Source organism: Salvia hispanica, chromosome 5, assembly GCF_029641045.1.
Source record: "Salvia hispanica isolate PSC_SH4W2 chromosome 5, Shi_PSC_v1, whole genome shotgun sequence".
Lineage (NCBI taxonomy): Eukaryota > Viridiplantae > Streptophyta > Magnoliopsida > Lamiales > Lamiaceae > Salvia > Salvia hispanica.
Window position 1 is genome coordinate 40,402,144 of NC_142696.1, and position 23,404 is coordinate 40,425,547.

Here is a 23,404-nt window from a genome sequence, read left to right on the forward strand (position 1 = left end):
ACAAGTTTTGTTCAAACAAGAAGTTGGTTTAAAATAATTTTTTGATATAAATTTAATCTCATCAATGCATTTTCAGATTAAGATATAATTGTGGAAAATAAAGTAATTTGCAATGCAAGATGAAAAAGAAAATAATCCACATTATTAATAAAAAAAATCCATATAAAATTCCAATAATTTATTTTGATAGAGGAAAAATTAAAGTGAACTCAATCGTAGTAGCAACTGAGTACATAGGTTTATATTTTCACTCGCACTTTCTCTCTCCTCCAAATTTTCTCTCTCCATTCTCCGCTGATCCCCTCTCGCCACCGCCTCCTTTCCGCCTTCCCTCCCTGCGATCAATCCAACGTCGCCCTCCGCCGTCTCCATCATCTATCTATACGTGCATACAGACTTCCACAACTATTTGCATTCCTTCAAATTTGTGAGTCTATCGGACAGATACTTCGCGCAGATCCAGCTGGCTTCGCTTCCTTTCTCGGTTCGTTCTTTTACTATCCTTGAATTGCGACTAATTAACGATCATTTGTAGAAGCCACTTTAAAGTGAATTTTGATCGAAAATTGGAAAAGTGTACGAATTTAGGGTTTCATTATTTGGTACCCAGGGTTTTTTTTTTAATGTTGTGGAGTGCACGGGAAAATATGGTTGTATATGATGTTTCGCAATATCTTTGTGCTTGGATTAACTTTTCTGAGGTCTTTGGCTGTTTGGGGCTAAGGGGTGAATTACACGGGAGAAACTTATGATGTTTCGGGTACATTGTTTAGTTGCATTGAGATTATGAGGTGTGACATGTAGCTTGTTTGCTGGCATGTGATATGAGCTGGTTTGCCAATGTGATTGTAATACTTAATATGTATAACTGTGTTAACCGAACTGGATTCAGGATAGTAGGATATGGACGTAATATCACATTTATGTAGTTGGTTCATTAGCTAAATTATTTGTATCAGTGCTTTTTGTTGGATTTTGAATCATTAGAAGAATTGGAAGGTTTGGGGGAAGGACACACTATGATAAACTACGAATTGGTTGGGAGGACATACTTAATCCTATTCTTATACAAGGAGTGACTAAAATGTTTCCCTTTATCTACCATACGGCTCATTATGTGCAGGAGTTTTAGTCCTCCACTAATCTACCCACTACATACTCTGATAGAGTTCTTTTTTTTTGTACAAATTGCTGAGATTCTGATTTTGAAACCTTGTTCGTTGATTACTCATTTAAGTTCTTGTTATAGAGTTGTTTCTCTTTATTGCCAGTCTTGTAAAAGAAGAATATTAATAACTCTGCTTGAATAATTCAGGTAGAAGTGTTATTTTTTGGTCTAAAGTATATTTATGAACCCTTACATGGTTAATATCAGATATCATTTCTGTATTCATTATCATTTCATTCTCCAACTTAATATGTGGTAGATTCTAGCAGAATTCATCACACGGCAGTTGGTACCGCTGTTGATTTTGGGTGGGTACTCTTTAAATGAACCGACCATGTTTTGGAGAAGTTCTATGGAACTAGGATTCTTAGGACGTGCTTCGGTCAAATTGTGTTTCTATTATATCTAATAGAACATGGTTTACAGCACTGATAACTAATGAGACTCTTTAATTTTTATACTTGTCTGACCATGGACATGGAGAAAACAATGCCAATTCGCTTATTGATTTAAGTGATACTGATGGTAAAAATAGTGTCCAATTGGGCAGGCTGCTGTCTTTATCAGGTGGTGAACTGTATGATAACAACCCATATGAACAATCTTTTATGTTGTTTTAACTAGTCATTGTTGATGATTCTACTATTCTCATTATTTATTGTACAATGAATGAGTCTCTTCCCTCCAATTCTTATATTTACCCTTTTTATGTCTGTGCCTTTTCTACAAATCAATTTCATTGTACAAGGGACACACTTTCAACAACGCTCTCTCTGATCCCCCATGTTATAGTTTAACTTATTCTTATAACAATTTTGTCTTGTCTTTTAGGCCACCTCAAGTTGCTTGGATGACACTGACACTTTGGTTGAACAATGAATTCAAATATGTTGGCTGGAGAGCGGAGGTACTCAATGAGCCTTGCTTGCTATATAGGTTCCCTTTGTTGTGCTGCTGAATGTCAAGGATTTTCTTTTAGTATTTTATAGTACCCTTATATTGAGCTGAGTATGGAGACTTGTAATGTATATGGATATATCTTATATAATAAAATGTTACTGAAATAACTACATTTTGTTTGCGTATAAACAAAAGGAAAAAATGTTGCTGGATCTGATTCCTCATGTATATTTAGTAGTAGACCAGTAGCATAACATTGTAGCCAGGGTTATCATCCCTGCAAAATTGACATTTTTAATCATTTCTGCTGTTCTCCACTGCCAGAGACTCCTTTGGCTTCTATTGTCCTTCTAGTCTATGAAGTTTTAAAGAACATTTTGTATTTTTTTACCTCTTTCAAGGAATTGGAGTTTACTTGACCTTGCTTGACCTATGGTTTACCCACTGTCTTATTTTGACTTATTCTTTTGTAGATGGGCTTCTTCAAGAAGGGGTGGCATGACTGTGTTGGGGAAAGTTGCTGTTCCAAAACCAATAAACTTGCCAAGCCAACGGTATTTGTTTACTGATTATTCCCCCCCACCCACCCAACCCACGTGTTCCTTCCTAAGGCTTTCTTAGTTTCTGTAATTATTTTCTAATAGTGTCTTTTACTTCATTTTAAGGCTGGAGAATCATGGTTTGGATCGTAATGTTGAAATTGTTCCCAAGTAAGTGCTTCTTATTGTCTGATACAGAAGCAATGTCATAGAATTCTTTGATCTGAGAAGTTTCCTTTAGAGCTTCTTGTTTGTAAGAACTGTATATTTGCACACTATCTTTCCTGTTAAACTAAATGAGTTTTTTTGCTGAATAGGGGTACTGTTAGCTGGGGAAGCCGTCCCTCTTCATCTGGTTCAAGTCCATGGAACTCTTCATCGTTGTCACCAAATGCTGATGGTGGCACTGTTTCACCTAGTCATCCCAGTGGCCGGCCTTCTTCTGGTGGAAGTGGTACACGTCCATCAACCTCAGGCAGTGATAGAACCCATGATCAGGTTCCAAATGCTTGGTCTGCAAACTCCAGACCTTCATCTGCTTCTGGGACGCTGTCCACAAACCAGACATCATCATCATCTCTGCGTCCTAGAAGTGCGGAAAACCGACCTAATAGCTCACAGCTTTCTAGATTTGCTGAGCCTGTGTCCAAATCTCATGTAGCATGGGATTCAAGTGTTACTGCAGAAAGATTGGTATGATTAGTATGTTTTCCTTAGTCTTCGTGCCCAAATACACTTATGTATGGAAATAGAAATCGCTGTGCGCGTCCATGTGATGTCACACACCTTTTCAGTTGTACCAACATGTTTATAAGCATGATGTCTGAGCCGTTGTTGACTTTGTTTTTGGTTTGTATGTCATCTGCAGGGGGTGAAGTCCATGAAGGAGGATAATTTCTCTCTAACTTCTGGAGACTTTCCAACTCTTGGTTCTGAGAAAGATAATTCCTTAAAAAAAGTTGAACCAGAAGGTGATCACATTAACAAAATGACATCTCTGTTCAATGCTAATGCTCCACATTTAGTATCGTCTCCAAATTCTAGTTGTTGAGATACTTTTCTTATGTGCTTTTGTAGTGCCAACTCGATATATTCACCTCATAATGACCTGACTTATTCTATTGCTTGTAATATAATGCTAATCTAGACATTATCTCCCTGGATCAGCACGTGCCATATTACGCGCACATTGTCTCTACCGCCTATACTATTTTTTGGCTGAAAAACCTTACTTTTGGTATATTTCATTTTTTTCATTGCTCTGGTTTTATAGCTCTGATGCTTCTATAGAGAAACTTGGTCTTTTCTTTCTGTACTTCTGTTTATCATTTGCCTTGTTCATACATGCACTCGTGAATGGTAGTAATACCTGATGGATGGACTTAAATTATGTTTTTACTGACACTTGACAGTTCACTTTACAGATAGCCGCCCTAGCTCAGCTTCTGGTAGAATAGTTCAGGCCAACAAAGAGGACAATATACCCCATGCTGGTGTGCTTTCTAATTTGTCACTCTATTTATGGCTGTCAAGAAATATTCTCAGTAATCTTCTTTGAGTGCAGATCTCAAGCATGCAACTGTCAATACATGGAGGGCAGAAAGTACCCAGCATGCCGAGGATGATATTCATCCTAGCATGGAGAATTGGCAAGGGGATCCCCATCAATATTATCCGAACACTGCCCCTCAGCGTTTTGAGGGCTGGCGTGGTCCTCCTATGAATGGGCCATCTGGTGGTTGGTATGGGGGACGTCCTCGAGGTCCTGCTTTTGGCGCTCACGTTCCTCCTGGTGGTTTTCCCATGGAACCATATCCTTATTATCGACCTCAGATTCCACCTCCACCTTTGGCAGGTTCACAGCCTGTTCCACAACCAGGTCCTCGAGGACCCCACCCTAAAAATGGGGATTTATACCGACCACAAATGCATGAGGCCTATCCTCGACCAGGTATGCAGTTTAGGGCTAATTTCTATCCAGGCCCCCCAGGTCCAATGCCTTTTGAGGGTTATTACGGACCACCTATGGGTTATTGCAACAATGAACGCGAAATGCCATATATGGGAATGCCAACAGGCCCCCCTGTTTATAATGGTTATCCAGCCCCTACTCCCGAAATAAGCAACTCTCATGGTCGAAATACTGCACGTCGCCCTACTGGAAAAACAATGTCAGAACAAGTGGAGACTGGTCATTCAGAGGAAACACATGCACCAAAAAGGGTTCCTCTAAACATGCATAATGAGTATGAGCAGGAGGAAGGAGGTCATTGGGAGCAACATGTGCCACCTAATATCTTGCATCCTGGGAAAATTCGGTTTCCTGCATCTTCTCGAAAGACTGAGTGGGGTGCGGAAGAGGATGCAAAAGAAGCTGTATCTGCCAAGAGGATGGCACCAAGCCAGAACCCTTCAAACAGTCACGGGAATAGAATTCATTCAGCAGACATGAAAGTGAAGGCTTTTGACGGCATGCCTAATTCTAAAGGACTTGATGATAACAGGACAAATCAATCTGAAGCTCCACCTTCTTTTCCTTCTGTAGTGCCTCAGTTTCCTGTTTCTAGTGAGAGAGATGCTGCACCAGCTACAACCAAAAAGGCAGCACTAATACATAAAATTGATGGCTTAAATGCAAAATTTCGTGTAACTGATGGGTGGAATGATTCCACAAATGCTGATGACAGGGAAAAAGAAAGGACTGGGGCTCAAATAGTTGATATGAAAGTTAATAATTGCACCAGGGATGTTGGTACTGCTGCTATGGCTTCTCATAGGACTCCTGTTTCCAGAAACTATGTTGCTGCCCCGGATGCAGTGACAGTTCCTGTTGGTGATAATCCATTGCACCCAATTGCTGTCATCCCTAGGTATAAAGGCATGATACACATGTTCAGGGAATATTGTTATACTTATTTCTTGATAAGTGTTTGATTTTACAGGAGATCGTATCATGGTGGGCATTCTAGAGTTGATCATCGTGGTAAAGGGAAGTTCAATAGTCAGGAAGCTGATGGATGGCGAAGGAAGCCTCTCAGTAATGATTCCTCAAGTGCAGTTATAGCTTCAAATAATGAATCTACACCAAATATTCAGTCTTGTGGCCCTAATAATGTTGGAGAGTCTTCTGAGAATTCCATGGTGGATCCAGTAGGGAAGGTCGAGGAAGATTTGGCTGAAGTATGTGATTCCACTGATATTCAGGCACAGGTTGGCATCATAGATTCATTTATTCTGCCCTATACTCTTTTTTTTTCCATCTCTTTTTGACCTTATATTTATGTATAATCAGCGTGCCAAGATGAAAGAGTTAGCCAAGCAACGGTACCTTCAACTACAGAAGGAAGAGGAAGAACGAGTAAGGGAGCAGAAGGCCAAGGCGCTTGCTAAACTAGAAGAATTGGACCGCCGAAAACAAGCAGGTGCAAATCAGAAGGCTGAGAGAACTCCGGTCATTGGTGATGTCAGAGTAGAACAACAAGAAGTACATACAGTTATAGGCACTGTGATTGCTGAACTCAAGACTAATGAATCTGGCTTTAACTTAGTCTTGAGCCCTGCTGTTGCTGCTGTGGGAACAGATAGCAACACAAATCAGGCTGGAGAATCTGTTGAAGTGTCTAGGGACTTGCGCCTGACGATACAACATAAAGGTTTAGTGGAATCTAATGTGTCTCCTTTGCCTAGAATTGAAGATTTTGTGGATGGAAATACTAAAGGAGTAGTGTCGCCACCTGATGATGGAGGAATTTCCAGACACAAGCGAGCAGGCTACAAGCAGAAGCAGAATAACATGCCGCAGAAGCATCCGAATGAAAAACCTGTCTCTAGCTCTACATTTGAGGTGCAAAAAGATCGCACTCTTGCAGCTGTTGCTGATATGCATGAGCCTCCATCAAGTGAGTCAAATGTGGTGAACACATCAAAGTCTGTGGTTGAGCCATTGGCCCAGCAAAGAAAGAGAATTAGTAGGAGTAATAAACCCAAGCCCAAACCAGAAGAAACACCCATTGTTTCTGTTTTACCATCAGTGACATCAAATGTTACTCCTGAAAATGAGTCAATTGATAATGTTGGATCCAATGATTCAGTGTCTAATATGAGTGCCTCTGTCTCAACAACGTGTGAGCCTGACACAGCAGTGCACAGTCGGGAGCTATCCTCTTCTCTACCCAGTGAGGAATCCCAGAGCAAGGTACCTACTCAGTGGAAACCGAATCGCAGAATTCCAAAAAATCAACAAGGACATAGATTTACAGACAAGCATCATGGTAGTAGTGATACCGTTGTTTGGGCTCCTAAGGCTAAGGCTTCGGATGAAGTGAGTCAAAGTTCTCTACAGGAATCTGCTAATTTGATGAAGAATGAAAATGTGGCACAGAATAGTTTGAAAGGCAAGAGGGCCGAAATGGAAAGATATGTCCCAAAGCCACAGCTAGCTCAGCAAGGAAGTTCTCCACCTTTTTCATCCTCAGTTAGCTCATCAAGATTAAGTGAGGGTGCTGCTGCAGAACAATCTGGGTCAGCTATCTCTGCAAACTCACAGCCTGTCATCTCTGCAACTGCAAATGCCTGGTCTAACTTGGAGATGAATGTGGGAGATAGCAACCATAGTAAGAATAAAAAAGATCATGGGACTTGGAAACAGCGTGGTGTGACAGAATCATCTCAGATGAAGAGCGTGCCTACTGGTCCAACAGATACATCTCAAGTGAAAGGTGTTCATACTGGGTCATCTCCAATATCTGAGCCCACAAAGGAGATTCAGCTATCCAAGGAGCTTGTGCATTCTGGGAGGAGCGAATCTAATAGAGCGAATGCTGAATTCAAAATATCTGGTGCTGCAATGAGCAAACATCCTTCAGTGAAAGATCAGGGTGCAACAGGCAGAGGAAAGAGACATCCACCCAGGGGTCCTAGAAGCGGTGGAAATAATTCTGATTTTGAGAACACTTTACATGGTGAAGGTGATGGAAGTTTGTCTTCAGCACCGGATGTGAACCAGATGATGGATAAGTCTAATATTTCAAAAGAGAATCGTAGCTTTGGGGAGCGGACATCCTCTCATTGGCAGCCCAAGTCCAGTCCAAATTCTGCTAATAATCAGCAAGGAAATAGAAATGCTGGAAGCGAATCCATTACTTTAGAAGCTAATAGGGCCCCGAGGAAGAGTACTCAACGTAAGATGCAATCAGTGCCCCAACAGGATAAGGAGAGTAGCAACTTTAGCCAACCTCAGCTTCAGCCAGGCCAATCTGAAAATGTCAAAAGTAATGTATCTGATGATTCAGTTGCACGTCTCCATCAAGACTATGACGAAGAAAAGAAGCCTGCTCCAGTAAAAGGGCGTCCTTACTCCCCAAATCAAGATCCAGTTGGCACTGGTGAATCATCTCTTACTAACACAGTTGATCTGCTTGAGCACAATGTTACATCAGGATCCAGGAGAGCTGGAAGGCAAAACAATCGGCCTGTAAGAGGCCATGACACCCGTGCAGAGTTGTCTTCAGGGCATGAAAACCGGCCACATAATGCCCCTGCATTCCGGGACAGGCAGAGGCAGAATGTGCACCTGGAGTACCAACCAGTTGGTCCTTTCAAGGGTCACAAACCTGAAAAAGTTGAGGAGCTAGCAGATGGAGGAGCTGATAGTATGGACCAAAGATACCGGGAAAGAGGCCAGAGTAACTTCAAACGTGGAGGAAACTACTACAGGAGATAAAGTGGTGCATTCCACGTAACCTGTCCAGGAGATTTATAAGATAATTCTCCAATTTGTTGCCTTTGCTTGATTATGTATGAGACCACGTATCTTCATCCTGGGTATGCATCTACATTTTGTGTTCTCGTGATAATAGATTGGTAGTTTATCTGTTAACTGGTGGCACATGAACTGAGCAGGATTAGAGGCCAGGTTTAGGGCACACCTTTGAGGGATGTGATACGTTAGGTTGAGGAAATGAGACATGATGACACATTTGAAAATTGTAATTGGTGCACGATACACTGCATTGTGGCTTATTTTTAGCATTTTGTGTATCTGGTAATCTAATGTGTGCCCTGTATGCAGGCCAAAGAATGATTTAGAAAGATAGATCGTACCATATGTTCCAAATTTTTGTTGGAACCTTGCTCTCGTTGTGCTTAGTCTCCTCTTTCCTGTGGATGATTCTTTTTTTGTGCTACTGATTACATGTGCATTTTTTGGTGCATGTAAAATGCATTTGTTTTGATTGCATATTCCTTTGGCTCTCGTTTTGCATTTTATGCATCCTGCAACTGAGGTATCCAATAGTCGTATTGACTATTGAGTTTTGAGTTGGGCGTGTTGTGTGTTTTGTGCTTTCCTAAAATAATAAATACAGGAAATAGCTACTAATAACATTGTACTTAATCAGATTTGCAACTTGGCCTTAAACGTCCAATTTTTGCCTGATCTAAATCAATATGAATATCTGAATTTTGAGAGTGGAAATCCAAACGAATACGTATTAGTATATGCGAAAATCCCATTTTTTCAACCTAATTCATCCACCAAAATCAGTTTTTATTTATTTATCGTAGGGTTTTTTTTTTCTAAGAAGTTATGTTTATCATTATTCACTAATAATATTTTAACTACTTTCTTTCTCTATTTCTCGTATTTTACTATGTATTGAAAATAAAATTTGTTCTGTTCACTATTAAGTTATATCTCGTGAAAGAAGGGGTATATATATTAGGGTTTGTGTTAAAATGACAACCCCTTTTGAAGTGACACCGTGACACCACTTATACAACAATATTATAAATGCTATATAACAATATTATAAACGCTACACAGCAATGTATAGATTGTTGTATAGCGTGTTGGATATTGCTGGACAAGAAAAATTGTTGTATAAAGAGCAACAAATTGTTGGCCGAGTTTTTCAACTTTTTTTTTTGGCCACGTGGCAGCTTATTATTCGTCCATGTGTACAAATGATTGACTAGGAATGGTGGTATGATGTTATTTTAAGTAGGGGTGACAAATCGTGCGTGTCGGGTCATTATCGTGTCGACACGATAACGACACGAACACGATAACAACAAACACGAACACGACCCGTTAAGAAAACCTCAAACACGAACACGAACACGACCCGCTATCCTCAGACACGAACACGACACGAACCCATTAACGACACGAACCGTTTCGGGTCAACACGACACGAACCCATTAATGACACGAAAATAAGTATTGAAAAATGAAATAATAAGAATAATAATATTAAAATATTATGTGTTAATAAGAATAATAATATTAAAATATTATGTATTAACGGATAACACGAACACGACACGAACACGCATTGTTAGCGGATAACACGAACCCGACACGAACACGACACGAAATTTTCGTGTCCTTAATGGGTCGACCCGATAAGGACACGAACACGATAAGCTCTGACTCAAACCCATTAATTTCGTGCCGGTTCGTGTCGTGTTATCGTGTCGTGTCAAAAATTGTCAGCCCTAATTTTAAGGGATGGTGGCACCCTAACATGCCCATATATATTAGAGTTATAAATAACTAAATAAACAATTTAAATACGAAATTTTAATTGAATTCATATATATTGAATATAATTTTGATTTTTTCGATTTCAAAATACTAAACGGATTTTATAGAAAATTAAATATGACCTCAAAACTTTTTTTAAAAAAAGTCTGAATCAGAGTTAGCGATGTGGATGAAAACGAGACGCTATTCATTGTGGCTGTTACAATAAAGAACTACAGTATTATGAATATTTTATGTACTCCTTTCGTCTCACAATAGTTGAATTATTTTTCTATTTCAAATATTTTTATCATAGTTGAGTTATTTGTCATACTTTGTTGCGTTCTATTTTATTCTCTCTACTTTATTCGTTTTTTACTTTATTATATTTTCATTTAACACAAAAAATATTTTTTCTCGATCTTCCTACCGAAAAGAAACGCTTCAACTATAACGAAACGAATGGAGTATTAATAAAACTGTTAGTACTCCCTCAGACCAACAATAAATGCCCTATATTTTATCGGCCTCGTTCTAAGAAATTGTTTAACATTGTAAAAGTACATGAGTTTGAAAAAATTAATGGAATGTAAGTCCTACTGTTATTACATTTGTTACATAAAAGTAGAAATCATTTCCATTTTGGTTTGTCCCTTAAAAATAGAAACTTTCTAGGAAATGGACCCTATGATCCACTAACAATACTTTTCCCACCCATTTTTCTATTCATTTCTCTTACTATATCAATTATTTTCTCTTATTATAACAATTGTGCGTTAAAACTCGTATCATTTTTAAAAAATTTATTTTTTAAGGCTGGAGTGTCAGTGTAATGAGTTAGTGGAATATGAGATTTACTTGACCAAAAAAAAAGATATTTACCAATGGATAAACGAAAAAGAAAAAACGAGAAATTCAATAGTGGACGGAAGAGGTAGAATGTATGTACAGATTAAAATAGTTGTATAATTGTTACTACTCCCTTCGTCCCACAAAAATATGTGCACTCTCCATTTTCATCAGTCCCACAAAAATATATGCATTCGAAAGTTATACTATCAATTTAATAATATAGGCATCACTATCTACTAACACTACTTTGATAACCATTTTCTTCATCTCTTTTACTTTACCAATTTTATCTTAATTTCCGTGCTATATTTTTTTTTATAGAATGGAGAGAGTAGTATCCATATATGAATCTAATAAGCAAATTACATTTCCAATAGTCATATATGAATCTCGTATCAATATCATGGATTTTGAAAAATGGATCGAACTTTGTTCCTTAAAATTTTTTAGTAAAAAATGTTACTAACCGCTTTCAAGGTTATATGGAATACATTTTTTAGTTGAAATCAAGGCACCTATTTATAACCCTAATTATCCAAAATTTATCCTATTTCTTTCACTCTATCCAAATCCGAATATCTCTCTTTCTGCAGATTCTATCTCGAGGATTAAAAGGGATTCATGATAAACTGATGCATCGATCTCCAACCTTGGGATTGCTTGTTGTTTATTGTTAGCTCTCTCTTGCATAAATGCCATTTATGTTTGTAAGTTTTCTTTATTTATGGATTCTATCCGGAATTTCGGCATATCTTTTCTTTTCCCTTCTTCTCTATTGCACGGTCGTTTGTTTATCGAAAATTCCGTTGCCTTTATTATTTGGTTTTGTTTCATTCAACTCTTAGCCTTGAGATTAGATTCATAGAGTTATGCTGTCGTATGTTTGGTTTTATATCAGCTTACAAAAGCCTTGAAACAGCCAAAAACCAGTTGTATCTCTTGTGTTCAGGGTCCAAGGAATAATTGAGCTTAGAGAGGTGTATTCAGATGGTGTAGAGTGTAGACTGTAGACTATGGCATTGGCAACTCATCCATTGAAGGTAATTGTGATTTGTCTACATTTATACGGAGTCCATATGCTTCACACGGAGTCGGAGAGTATGTAGTCTGGGAAACTTATGAGTTATGGGGCTATATGTTTTCCATTGAGCCAGGTTATATATATTGATGGACTCAGTCTACATGTTACTATTTCCAACCCCATGAAAATGAATTTTCTAATGGTATTCCCAAAACTAATAGTAGAAGATTTTAATTCCAATTGAACTTTCATTTCACAGAATGTCAAATTGATCCCTAGAATCTCACACTTTCTGAAAATTTATAGCATGCATCATTCTTTTTACTAAAGCTGTCATCATATATCTGTATTTCTTGAGTCACCAGTTCTCAAGTAGTATATTTTAAATATTATTTTAGTGCGAAGGCAATCTTCCCAGTGAATTTGTTCGGGGATCTTGTGGCACTTTTGCCTCCGTGCCTTCATCGTGGAGCAGAGGGAGCAAGTTAAAGCATTGTGTACCAGCACTCGGTGCTGTTGAGAGAAAAGATAGGTTTATATTGTTGAAATGCCGGTCATGTTCAAGGTACTTTCTGGAATATATGATAGTCTTTGTTGTATGTCCATATTAAGCCACCATGGTGAGGTTTACCTTAGAGTGTTTTAGTACGAGTCTGTCTAACGCACTATCTTCTAACTTCTCTTCTTTTGTTTGAAAGTTGTTGGTCTGGTGTTATCTTTCTTTGTACATGCCTGTTTATTGTCTGACTTTGTTAAGTTTTATAGATCCTTGTGTGAGTTTAACCAGATTTTTCTTCATGGAATTGTAGCAAATCAAATTTCTCAAATGCTACTTGTAACCTACCACACTATATTGTGTACTCATGATCAATATTAGATCCCTTCATATCTCTTTGCGACTTAAACTAATCAATTGCTTGCTTCCAGTATAGGAGCTTCTCTTGCCCGTCGACCAAAGTCAAAACCATTCAAAGTATCAGCATTCAAAGACTACCAGTTTGATGATTCTAACAATGGCAGTGCTAATAGCTCAAAGTATCTTAACAATGCTGTTGAAGTTTCCTATTTGAAACATAAGAGTGAAGAATCCTCTGTGGAATCTTCGAAGGTACAGAGTGATGTTCCTGCTGTTGAAGCAACAACCAGATCACTGGCTATTCAGAATTTATTCAAGAGTTGGTTGGTGTTACTGCGTGCACCATCTCAAACCTTAGAAGCAGATAAGGTTCTTGAAGAATCTTCAGTGGCAAAATCATCAGAAATGCCAAATACTTCAGTAAAGCAAAAAGGTGGAATTCTGAAGGCAGTTTGGTGTCGTATTCTTGGCCTGGATACGGCAATCAGGATACCTTTTTTACTTTTGTAAGTATGGTGGTTACACTCTCTCCCTCTCTCTCACACACAGCACTCAGTGTTCAAATTTTACAATTCTAATCAGGATACCCTTTTTAGTCTTGGTAATTATGCTTTTTGTTTTTTAGTTGTGTATGCAGCACTCCACTATACCTTGCTGTTAACCTTGTATATGGTATGGAAGTATCAAAGGAATTGACTCCCTTGTGGATTCTTGGACCAATCGTTGTTACTGTTTATGTAAAGACGTTCCAAGCATTATGCGGGCTCTACGCATTCGGCTTCAAACAGACGGCCAATGTAATCAAGAAATTGCCTGTGTATTACTCGCTGGTGCATGATCACATTGTTCATGGAAAGCTAAAAGAAGCTATGAGAATACATATATTGCAACCTCTAGCAGACATAAGACACATGAACTACAGTGAAGTAACTAGGAGGAAAACGAAGGTTTTGCAAGGCTGGCTGGTTGACAGACAGCTGGACCTCATTGAATTAGTATGGCCATGGTATTGCAGAACAATCAGGTTTCTAAAGAGGACACATCTAGTATAGTGGTGTTGAGTATTCCCTCCAGATTCTTTTCTCTGATCTTGGCCTCGTTGTTCTTTTCTTGAGTGAGATATTCGGACAGACACATTTGCTGATACTCCTCTGTACTTGGATTCTTCTCTCGAGCATTTCGAGAGAAACTGAAGCGTTTGAGGTTTGTAGGATCGCCATATCTGTACTCATTCATATCCATGCGCTTCTCATTTGTGATGTGTGGAGACCATGAACGTCACCACATATGGATAACTAGATATGTTTGCGTACTGCATCTAGTTTTGGGAAACTTTTTAGATAATTTGTAAGAGAAATAGTCTTGGCTTGTGTTGTAATGAGGTAAGGTAACATTAAGGAATTGAATAATGAATATTCATACGAGATCTTGTGTTACAAATATCGTTCTTGACTTTTTGTAGGAGAGGTTTTATTAATTTGCTGCCTATATTGCTACACAATTTTGTTGCTTTAATATCCTTCCACCAAATTTCTCTCTACCCCCACCTATTCGATATAATTAATGTGGGCGAAAACGTAGTTGTAATTTAGCCTTTTTTTAATACTCCGTGAAATGAAATTTGAACTGTTTTAAGAATCATTATTTGTTAATCACGTGTTTAAAAATTTGTAAGAATATGTAAAGGTGAACGAACTTGATTCAATTCCTAGTGAAAATCTCGTATACTTTTAATAAATTATTTATCTTAGGTTTTTTCCAAGGCTTTCAGAGCTCTTTTGAAATTGAATCAATTATATTTAAAAACTCGATAATATTTTCATGGAACATTAACAGTATATATAGTCACTATGTCAAGAAAGGAAAGAAGCGAAAAAATACGTTTTCTGAAAGAAGAAGAGGAAGAAGAAATTAGAACATGATTCTGTAATAATTTTCCCCTTTTTGAAATTATTTTCTGTTGAAACAGAGTAAAGTAAGTATCATTAGCACTACCCATGTAGAGTGGGGCTAGCCTTAATTGTCATCCATAAATTTAATCTTTCAAATAATTAAACAATTTTGCATACTCGTTTTTATTACGTATGAAAATATTTGTAAGATTTTAAAAAGTCATAAATTTTTTTATGATTGATAATGAAAGACTTGTGTTTAATTACGAGAGATGGGTCGTATGCTCATCTCTCCCACATTTATATAGATAGTTTAATTGAAGACCTTTCTTGTTCCATTCACCAAAAACCAATTTGTATTACAGATTTTGTAACTTTATTAATTTTTTCCAAAAATTTATTACAATATGTATTTTTATAAATATGAATCCAAACACCTGCTACATTATCAGACCAGAAATGTTTTTTCCCTCCATCTTTGTCCAAAATGAATTTAGAAATAATAAATGCTTGTTTCACATTAATATCTATCTTTAAAAAAAAAAAAAAAATTAATCTAAGTAATACTCCATATCTTTTCATATTTTAAATTTTATTAATTTGTTTTTGTATTTAGAATAAAAAAATTGACAAGGCACACGAGATCGAAGAAACACACACTATTGGTGACGATTATTCCCACAAAAACAAACTCTCGTGCTCTCCGCCCCTCTCTCCACCTCCATCCTATATTACTTTCTCTCTCCTTTTCTCTCGATTCATTCATTTCCTTCTCCTCAAACTCCGCCCCCCATCGAGATTTCAGCCCTTTTGAGGTTTCTCCCCGTTGCATTGCGCTCTTGCGGGAAAAAAAATGGCGTGTTCAGCTACGGCCAAAATCATTCACAATCCTCTGCTGCTCAGCTCCTCCAGATCTGCTGAAAAGTATGAATCTTGCTGCAAAATATCTGGACCCTCGTCCTTGCTCGGCTCCAAATTTCTCGGGAAGAAGTTGCTCTCTGCTAAATCCGCGGTTTCGCCTGCTAGCCGTCGATCTGGCGCCGTCGTGGCTGTTTCCTCCGATGTTGTTAAGGAGAAGAAGGTCAAGTCCGCCGCCTCGAATCTGGTAATTCTTTTCGCACATCGTCGATTTGCACATAATATGACTGCGTGTGTGTGTGTGTGTGTGTTAAATTGTGTGTATTTTGCAATAGAATCAGTGTTTCTCCAATGTTGGAGGATTTTTTAAAATGAAAATATAGTGAATCTAAACGGTGTGCCATGCATAATTTCAGCGCTAAGTGCTTGTGATCCTTGCTAATCTGATTTGTTATGTTGCCTTTTTGTTGTTGGATAATTGATTGGTTAACCTAATGTAAATCATGTAATTGCCATTGTTTGTACTTCTGCTCTTATAATTAGAGTCTGACTGAATGAATTTCCATTTAATTTTATTTTATTGCGTCTTGAATTATTTGTTTACTTGGGGCTGGTTATGAATAAATCACTGCATTTTATCTTATGTGAAGAAGAATACTAACATGGGTTTCAAGAAAATGTATTTTCTTGCTTTGCAAAGGGATGATGTAAGTGTGTGTTATTGCAGCTAATCACAAAGGAAGAGGGATTGGTATTGTATGAGGACATGTACCTGGGAAGAGCGTTCGAAGATATGTGTGCCCAGATGTACTACAGAGGCAAAATGTTTGGTTTTGTCCACTTGTACAACGGTCAGGAGGCTGTGTCGACTGGCTTTATCAAGCTCTTGAAGCAGGAAGATTGTGTCGTCAGTACTTACCGTGACCACGTTCATTCATTGAGCAAAGGTGTGTCCGCCCGCCAGGTCATGAGCGAGCTCTTTGGCAAGACCACTGGTTGCTGCAGGGGCCAGGGTGGGTCGATGCACATGTTTTCCAAGGAGCACAACGTTCTTGGTGGATTTGCTTTCATCGGTGAAGGAATTCCTGTTGCAACAGGGGCTGCCTTTACTAGCAAGTACAAGAGAGAAGTCCTGAAGGAGGATTGTGATGAGGTGACTTTGGCATTTTTTGGGGATGGGACTTGCAACAACGGCCAGTTCTTTGAGTGCTTGAACATGGCTGCATTGTGGAAGCTTCCAATTGTGTTTGTTGTTGAGAACAACTTGTGGGCTATTGGGATGTCCCATCTGAGGTCCACCTCGGATCCTCAGATTTGGAAGAAAGGTCCGGCTTTTGGGATGCCTGGTGTTCATGTTGATGGTATGGATGTTTTGAAGGTGAGGGAGGTTGCACAGGAGGCTATTGGTAGAGCTAGAAGAGGTGAAGGTCCTACTTTGGTTGAGTGCGAGACCTACAGGTTCAGAGGACACTCTTTGGCTGATCCCGATGAGCTACGTGACCCTGGTGAGCATTTTCTGAACACTTTCAACTCTACTCCTAATTGTATTATTCATCTCATTTATTTGTTTCAAGATTAGTGTGCTTTATGAAAACAGTTGAGTGTGTGCATCTAGCGGAAAGAATTAATTTGCTCCGCATTTGGTGTATAAGAAATATTTAGAAACATGTTATCTGCAAGCAAATGAACTATCTGATTAGATGGAAAGCAATTTTACTAATTTTGGTAGAATAAGCCTCTCTCTCATGAGGTAGTGTAAGGTGTGAGTGTGTTTCCACAATGTGATGAAAATTTTGATGCGTGATTGCGGTCATACGATTATATCACTAGTTCTTACTTTTGTCAAATTGATTAAAAGAAAAACTTTACTTGATGAAATATGTGAGCTTGATATTGAAATAGTTATATCTGCTAAATCTTTTGATCTGTTCTTCAAGTTGCTCATCGCTGATAAGTGATTACTATAGGAGATGATCAATGACCATCAGTAGATTCTGTAACCACTTTCTTTGCATCATAGTTGAACATCATAACAGTTATAAACTTCATATAGTTCAGACCTTTTGCATCATCAAGCATCCATGCTATAACTAATATATGTGTGTCTTGGCAGCTGAGAAGGCTCGTTATGCCACAAGAGATCCCATCACTGCTTTGAAGAAGTATCTGTTCGAAAACAACTTGGCAAACGAAGCAGAGCTGAAAGCCATCGACAAGAAGATTGATGAAATCATCGAAGACTCTGTTGAGTTTGCTGACGCAAGCCCAGTTCCAGCGCGCAATCAGCTGTTGGAGAACGTGTTTGCTGATCCGAGGGGATTTGGGATCGGACCTGATGGCAAGTACAGATGTGAGGACCCTAAATTTACTGAAGGAACTGCTCAGGTCTAGCTTCCAATCAGCAGCCATAACTGAGAGCAGGAACAAGCTTCCTCTTATACGGGCTAGTGTTTCGGAGGGATCTTGTTGCCCAACTGTTTCAGTGTTGCAATTTTTTGTTTTATGTTGTTTTTTCTTGGGTCTAAATTATTGTTGTTTGCTGGAAACTGTTTGAAATAGCGGTTAAGTTATTGATGACCAACTCTACTTGTTTTTCAACAATTCTTTGTTGTATAAACAAAGAAGCTTACCTATATTATTGGCTGTCATTGGTGTACATAAACAGAAAAGGGAAAAAACAGGTTAAGATTATGTCCAGGAGATTTCATTTGAATAGTGAATAGCTGAATGATTATTGCTGAATAGGTGGTATGTGCGTGTGTGATGTAGAGACCAGCTTACTTAAACAGAAAAATCAAATTTTTAATTAAAAAATAAATTCACCATTGTTTAATTTTTTGAAGAGAAAACTTGCGATCCATGAAAAAAGAATATCATGGGATATATATTAAATTTGGACTTGCTCTTATGATGCCATTTTTTACTTTTTCGAAATAAGATGGCCTAACTATAGGGGACATTTCAGTCCATATATGGCAAAACAATGCAAAACAAAAATTAAAGTTTTTAATTTAAGTGGATTGAAGTGATCACTAATCCAATAATGCTGGAGTGCATGAAAAAGATTAAAGATTATAAGAAGTTTTGAGAAGTAACATATAAAAAGTTTTGAGAAGTAACTAAGCAATTGATGCATAATTTTTGGTCCGTGATATTTGGAAATATATTATGAGGTCCATTAATTTCGATATATTAGTATCGTTTAAGTTATTTTTTCACTCAAACCTATAAAGAGTATTTGAATCTATTTATTCTCTCTTCTCTTGTTTAATAAAAGGGCAAAAAAAATTAAGAGAGATAAATTAAATATTTTAATAAAAAAAAAATGATAAATAGATGAAATGCCCTTTATGGGCTTCAGGGTATTTTCGTCAAAAAGAAGTTTGAACAATGAAAATATAGCTCAAACAATATCAAATCGAAGTTAATGAAATTCAGAAGATATTTTCAACCCTAATCCTTTAAATTTGGCGGACGATTCAAATCAGTTCATGGGTTACGGGCTACAGTGACATCCCTAGTTTATACCTAGTATTAAGAGTAGTAGTAGTAGTACTAGTTTATAGAAAACAAAGTTTCCAATTTTGAAACAAAATGTCCTAATCGCGAATGCATGGATTAGTATATAAATTAATAGTAGTACTAATTTATATTAAACAAATTTTCCAATTTTGAAACAAAATATCCTAATTAGTTTACACTAGTAAAATTAGTTTTAGTAGTAGTAGTAGATAACAAAATTTCCAATTTTAAAACAAAACGCCCTAAATCGACTACACATTTTGAATATGGCATAGGATATAAATACCAAACTTATTCCTCTCATCTAGGGTTAGAACGGCTGAGAACGGCGCATCTCCGAAACCCTTGATTTCTTCGTGCGGCACGTTTTTGGTAGAGTAGAGCGTTTTTTGGGCTTCTCCGATTCCATCTCATGCGTTTAATCATTTCTGATGTTTATAATTTGGTGCAGGTTTTGAAATTTTGTGAGTAGTTTGCTGTCGGATTTTTGAGACAATGGCGTCGAAGTTTTGGACTCAGGTTTTATTTGTTTGCGAAGCATCGTTCTCTTTAACCGAGGGTCCCTGTTTCAATTTTGCTTTGATTTGATTGAATATTGTTTGCGAATTAGTTGTTTCTAATCTGGGCCTGTGGTAGAAATCCATGTTTCTTATTTTAGTTCCTCTCAAGACTGATTTTTTAAGACATGAATCAACATTGTTCATTTTCATTGTGACTTAAAAAAATTTTGTCCAGCTTTTATGATTTATTGCACTCCGAATTTTGTTAAGTGATTGCTTTAACTTGGAGATAATTTGGTTTTCTGTAAAAGAAGTTTATCTTTATTTTTAAAAATACTTTGTTTTGCATGAGTAGTTTATTATTTGATTGAAAGCTTTCCTTTTTTTGGGATTTGTAGGGTGATAGTGATACCGAGGAAGAGGAGAGTGACTATGATGAGCAGGAAGATGATGCCCCCGTGGAAACAGCCACTGCAACAGCTGCTAGCAGATATTACTCTGGCAATGCTAGTGATAGTGATGATTCTGATGGGCAGAAGCGTGTTGTTCGCCGTGTCAAAGATAAAAGGTTTGATGAGCTGTCTGCTACTGTTGATCAGATGAAAAATGCCATGAAAATCAATGACTGGGTGAGTCTCCAAGAAAGCTTTGAGAAGATCAATAAGCAATTGGGGAAGGTCATGAGGGTCACTGAGTCCGATAAGCCACCAAATCTATACATTAAGGCTCTTGTGATGCTGGAGGACTTCTTGAACCAGGCTTTGGCCAATAAGGAGGCGAAGAAGAAAATGAGTAGTAGTAATGCAAAGGCATTGAATTCAATGAAGCAGAAGTTAAAGAAGAACAATAAGCTTTATGAGGATATGATCAATCAGTGTAGGGAGAAGCCTGAACTTTTTGAAGAGAAAGTTGAGGAGGAGCAAGAATCTGAGGACGATGTGACTGATGACGATGTGACTGATGACGATGTGTCTGACGATCTGAATGCTGAGGAGACGGATGATGAAGAGGAAACTGGAAATGATGCAGAGGCTGGCTCTGGATGGGAAAAGATGTTGAGCAAGAAAGATAAAATGATGGATAAGCAGTTCAAAGATCCCAGCCAAATTACTTGGGACACAGTCAATAAGAAGTTTAAAGAGATTGTTGCTGCCAGAGGTAAGAAGGGGACTGGGAGAATGGAGTTGGTTGAACAGCTCACTTTCTTGACAAGGGTTGCCAAGACTCCTGCTCAGAAGCTTGAGATATTCTTCAGTGTTGTCTCTGCACAGTTTGATGTCAATCCAAGTCTCAGCGGTCACATGCCCATCAATGTGTGGAAACAGTGTGTGCAGAATATGCTTGCAATACTGGATGTTTTAACCCAGTACCCTAATATTGTGGTGGATGATATGGTAGAGCCTGATGAAAATGAAACTCAAAAGGGAGCTGACTTCAATGGTACAATTAGGATCTGGGGCAATTTGGTAGCTTTCCTGGAAAAGGTGGATGTTGAATACTTTAAGAGCCTTCAGGTTATTGATCCACACACCCGTGAGTATGTTGAGAGGCTTAAGGATGAGCCTATGTTTTTAGTCCTAGCTCAAAATGTGCAGGAGTATTTGGAAAAGGTTGGGGATCACAAGGGTGCTTCAAAGGTTGCTCTTAAACGAGTTGAACTTGTTTATTATAAGCCTCAGGAGGTGTATGATGCTATGCGGAAATTGGCTGAGCAGGACAATGGAGAAAGCGAGTCTGGAGAGGAAAAAGTTGTTAATGAAATTAGGGGGCCAACTGCTTTTGTTGCTACTCCTGAGCTGGTTCCTCGCAAGCCTACTTTTCCGGAGAATAGCCGTGCTCTGATGGACATACTTGTTTCACTCATTTACAAGTATGGCGATGAACGTACCAAAGCCCGTGCTATGCTTTGTGATATATATCATCATGCTATCTTCGACGAATTCTCAACATCCCGTGACTTGCTGCTCATGAGTCACCTCCAGGATAATGTTCAGCACATGGACATATCCACACAAATACTTTTCAATAGAGCCATGTCACAGCTTGGTCTATGCGCCTTCAGGGCGAGTCTTGTTCCTGAGGCCCATGGTTGCCTCTCAGAACTGTATTCTGCTGGAAGAGTGAAGGAATTGCTAGCACAAGGGGTATCTCAGAGCAGATATCATGAGAAGACACCAGAGCAGGTGCCGTTTTCTGATTACTTTATTGGAACTTTTTTCATGTTGAATGTCCATGTTTAATGCTTGCTAATTTGGAATGCCCATTTTTCATGTTGAACGTCCATTTTTTTAACTTTATTGCGTTCTCTGAAGACCTTTAATGCTTGCTCATTTTGAACGTACATGTTTAAATCTATTTGATTTGGAAATGAATTAAATATCAGTTTCCCCCTTACTGTTACTGTTATTATTTTTGCTGTTAATCTGCAATGTTTTTTTTCTTTGAAGTTTGAATTTTAAATAATTTTTGTTTGCAAGTCTTGTCATTTTTGCTGTTTTTTGTATTCATAGAGCCCTCTAGAATGTTCTGTAAGCTCTCATTATGGTGTCTAATAGTCTAAAATTTGCAGGAGCGGCTGGAGAGAAGGCGCCAAATGCCTTACCACATGCATATAAATCTCGAGCTTCTCGAATCTGTACATCTGATTTGTGCAATGCTGCTGGAGGTCCCCAACATGGCAGCCAATGTGCATGATGCCAAACGTAAGGTCATAAGCAAGAATTTCAGGAGGTTGCTTGAGATGAGCGAGCGACAAACCTTCACGGGCCCTCCTGAAAATGTCAGGGACCATGTGATGGCTGCTACTAGGGCTCTCAGGCAAGGAGATTTTGACAAGGCCTTTGCTGTTATCAAATCTCTTGATGTGTGGAGGTTGCTGCGCAACAAAGATTCGGTTCTTGAAATGCTCAAGGCCAAGATCAAGGAAGAGGCGCTGAGGACCTACCTCTTTACATACTCCTCAGCTTATGATTCCCTAAGTCTCGACCACTTGTCCAAGATGTTTGATCTTTCAGATGCACAGACGCGTAGCATCGTCAGCAAGATGATGATCAATGAGGAGCTACATGCCAGTTGGGACCAGCCAACAGGCTGCATTGTCTTCCATGATGTCGAGCACACTAGATTGCAAGCTCTTGCTTTCCACTTGACAGAGAAGCTCAGTGTTCTTGCAGAAACTAATGAGAGGGCCATTGAGGCTCGCTTTGGTGGTGGAGGGCTGGAGGGTCTTCCTCTTAGAAGGAAAGATGGCCAAGATTATGCTGGAGCAGCAGCTTCTGGTGGCGGCGGTGTTGGTAGGTGGCCAGAGTTTTCATTCAATCAGAACAGGCAAGGGAGCAGCGGTGGCAGAGGAGGCTATACTATCAGCGGTAGGGCATCAGCTCCGGGGCTTGTGAGCAGTGGTTACTCTCGGGATGGCCAAGCTCGTTCAGGTCGTGCGTACCACACAGGGTCTGGTGCAAGAGGTGGGCAGTCTGATGGATCTACAAGAATGGTTAATCTGAACAGAGGGGTTAGAACTTAGGCGCAAATCGAAGAAGTTGTTTAGCCGGAGTACCCTTGCCAATTGCCATCTCATAATTTAAATTTTGGTCCCTTTTCGATAATTTGACTGTGTTACTGAGCCTAGAACTGTTTGCTGTGTCTTATTACTCATAAAATTTTGCATCTTTTGTTGTTTTAGATGTTTCGAACTTTGGAGACGTGTCTTTGTAATTTTTTGAGATTCAATTTAAATGCTGTTGTACTCACTCTGGCATTTGTGTTCTTTTT

General features: G+C 38.6%; 4 protein-coding genes across 9 annotated transcripts; all 4 read left to right on the forward strand.

Moving 5' to 3' along the window:
* The first annotated feature begins 225 nt into the window (after positions 1–225).
* Positions 226–8,792, forward strand: MOS1 (modifier of snc1). Its single transcript, XM_089058376.1, has 10 exons — positions 226–484; positions 2,000–2,075; positions 2,542–2,622; positions 2,734–2,778; positions 2,925–3,300; positions 3,476–3,578; positions 4,032–4,100; positions 4,172–5,477; positions 5,550–5,817; positions 5,900–8,792. The coding sequence occupies exons 2-10, from the start codon at positions 2,044–2,046 to the stop codon at positions 8,327–8,329; spliced, it is 4,710 nt and encodes a 1,569-aa protein (XP_088914502.1). The 5' UTR covers positions 226–484; positions 2,000–2,043; the 3' UTR covers positions 8,330–8,792.
* Positions 8,793–11,522: 2,730 nt separating this feature from the next.
* On the forward strand, positions 11,523–14,285 carry LOC125191338 (uncharacterized). 6 transcript variants are annotated; one of them, XM_048088878.2, is made up of 5 exons: positions 11,523–11,691; positions 11,934–12,138; positions 12,404–12,570; positions 12,933–13,367; positions 13,499–14,285. In XM_048088878.2, the coding sequence occupies exons 2-5, from the start codon at positions 12,103–12,105 to the stop codon at positions 13,911–13,913; spliced, it is 1,053 nt and encodes a 350-aa protein (XP_047944835.1). In that variant the 5' UTR covers positions 11,523–11,691; positions 11,934–12,102; the 3' UTR covers positions 13,914–14,285. The 6 variants fall into 6 exon arrangements, with proteins under 6 accessions (XP_047944835.1, XP_088914155.1, XP_088914157.1 ...); XM_089058029.1 differs by having other exon boundaries at positions 11,525–11,691; positions 13,487–14,285; XM_089058031.1 differs by having other exon boundaries at positions 11,525–11,691; positions 11,934–12,024.
* A 1,127-nt stretch (positions 14,286–15,412) lies between these two features.
* On the forward strand, positions 15,413–18,246 carry LOC125188973 (pyruvate dehydrogenase E1 component subunit alpha-3, chloroplastic-like). The gene is made up of 3 exons (XM_048086108.2): positions 15,413–15,858; positions 16,339–17,116; positions 17,725–18,246. Exons 1-3 carry the CDS (start codon positions 15,607–15,609, stop codon positions 18,000–18,002), a joined length of 1,308 nt encoding a protein of 435 aa, XP_047942065.1. The 5' UTR covers positions 15,413–15,606; the 3' UTR covers positions 18,003–18,246.
* Positions 18,247–19,370: 1,124 nt separating this feature from the next.
* LOC125186988 (eukaryotic translation initiation factor 3 subunit C-like) lies at positions 19,371–23,382 on the forward strand. Its single transcript, XM_048083483.2, has 4 exons — positions 19,371–19,505; positions 19,585–19,652; positions 20,032–21,816; positions 22,203–23,382. The coding sequence occupies exons 2-4, from the start codon at positions 19,629–19,631 to the stop codon at positions 23,154–23,156; spliced, it is 2,763 nt and encodes a 920-aa protein (XP_047939440.1). The 5' UTR covers positions 19,371–19,505; positions 19,585–19,628; the 3' UTR covers positions 23,157–23,382.
* The last annotated feature ends 22 nt before the right edge of the window (positions 23,383–23,404 follow it).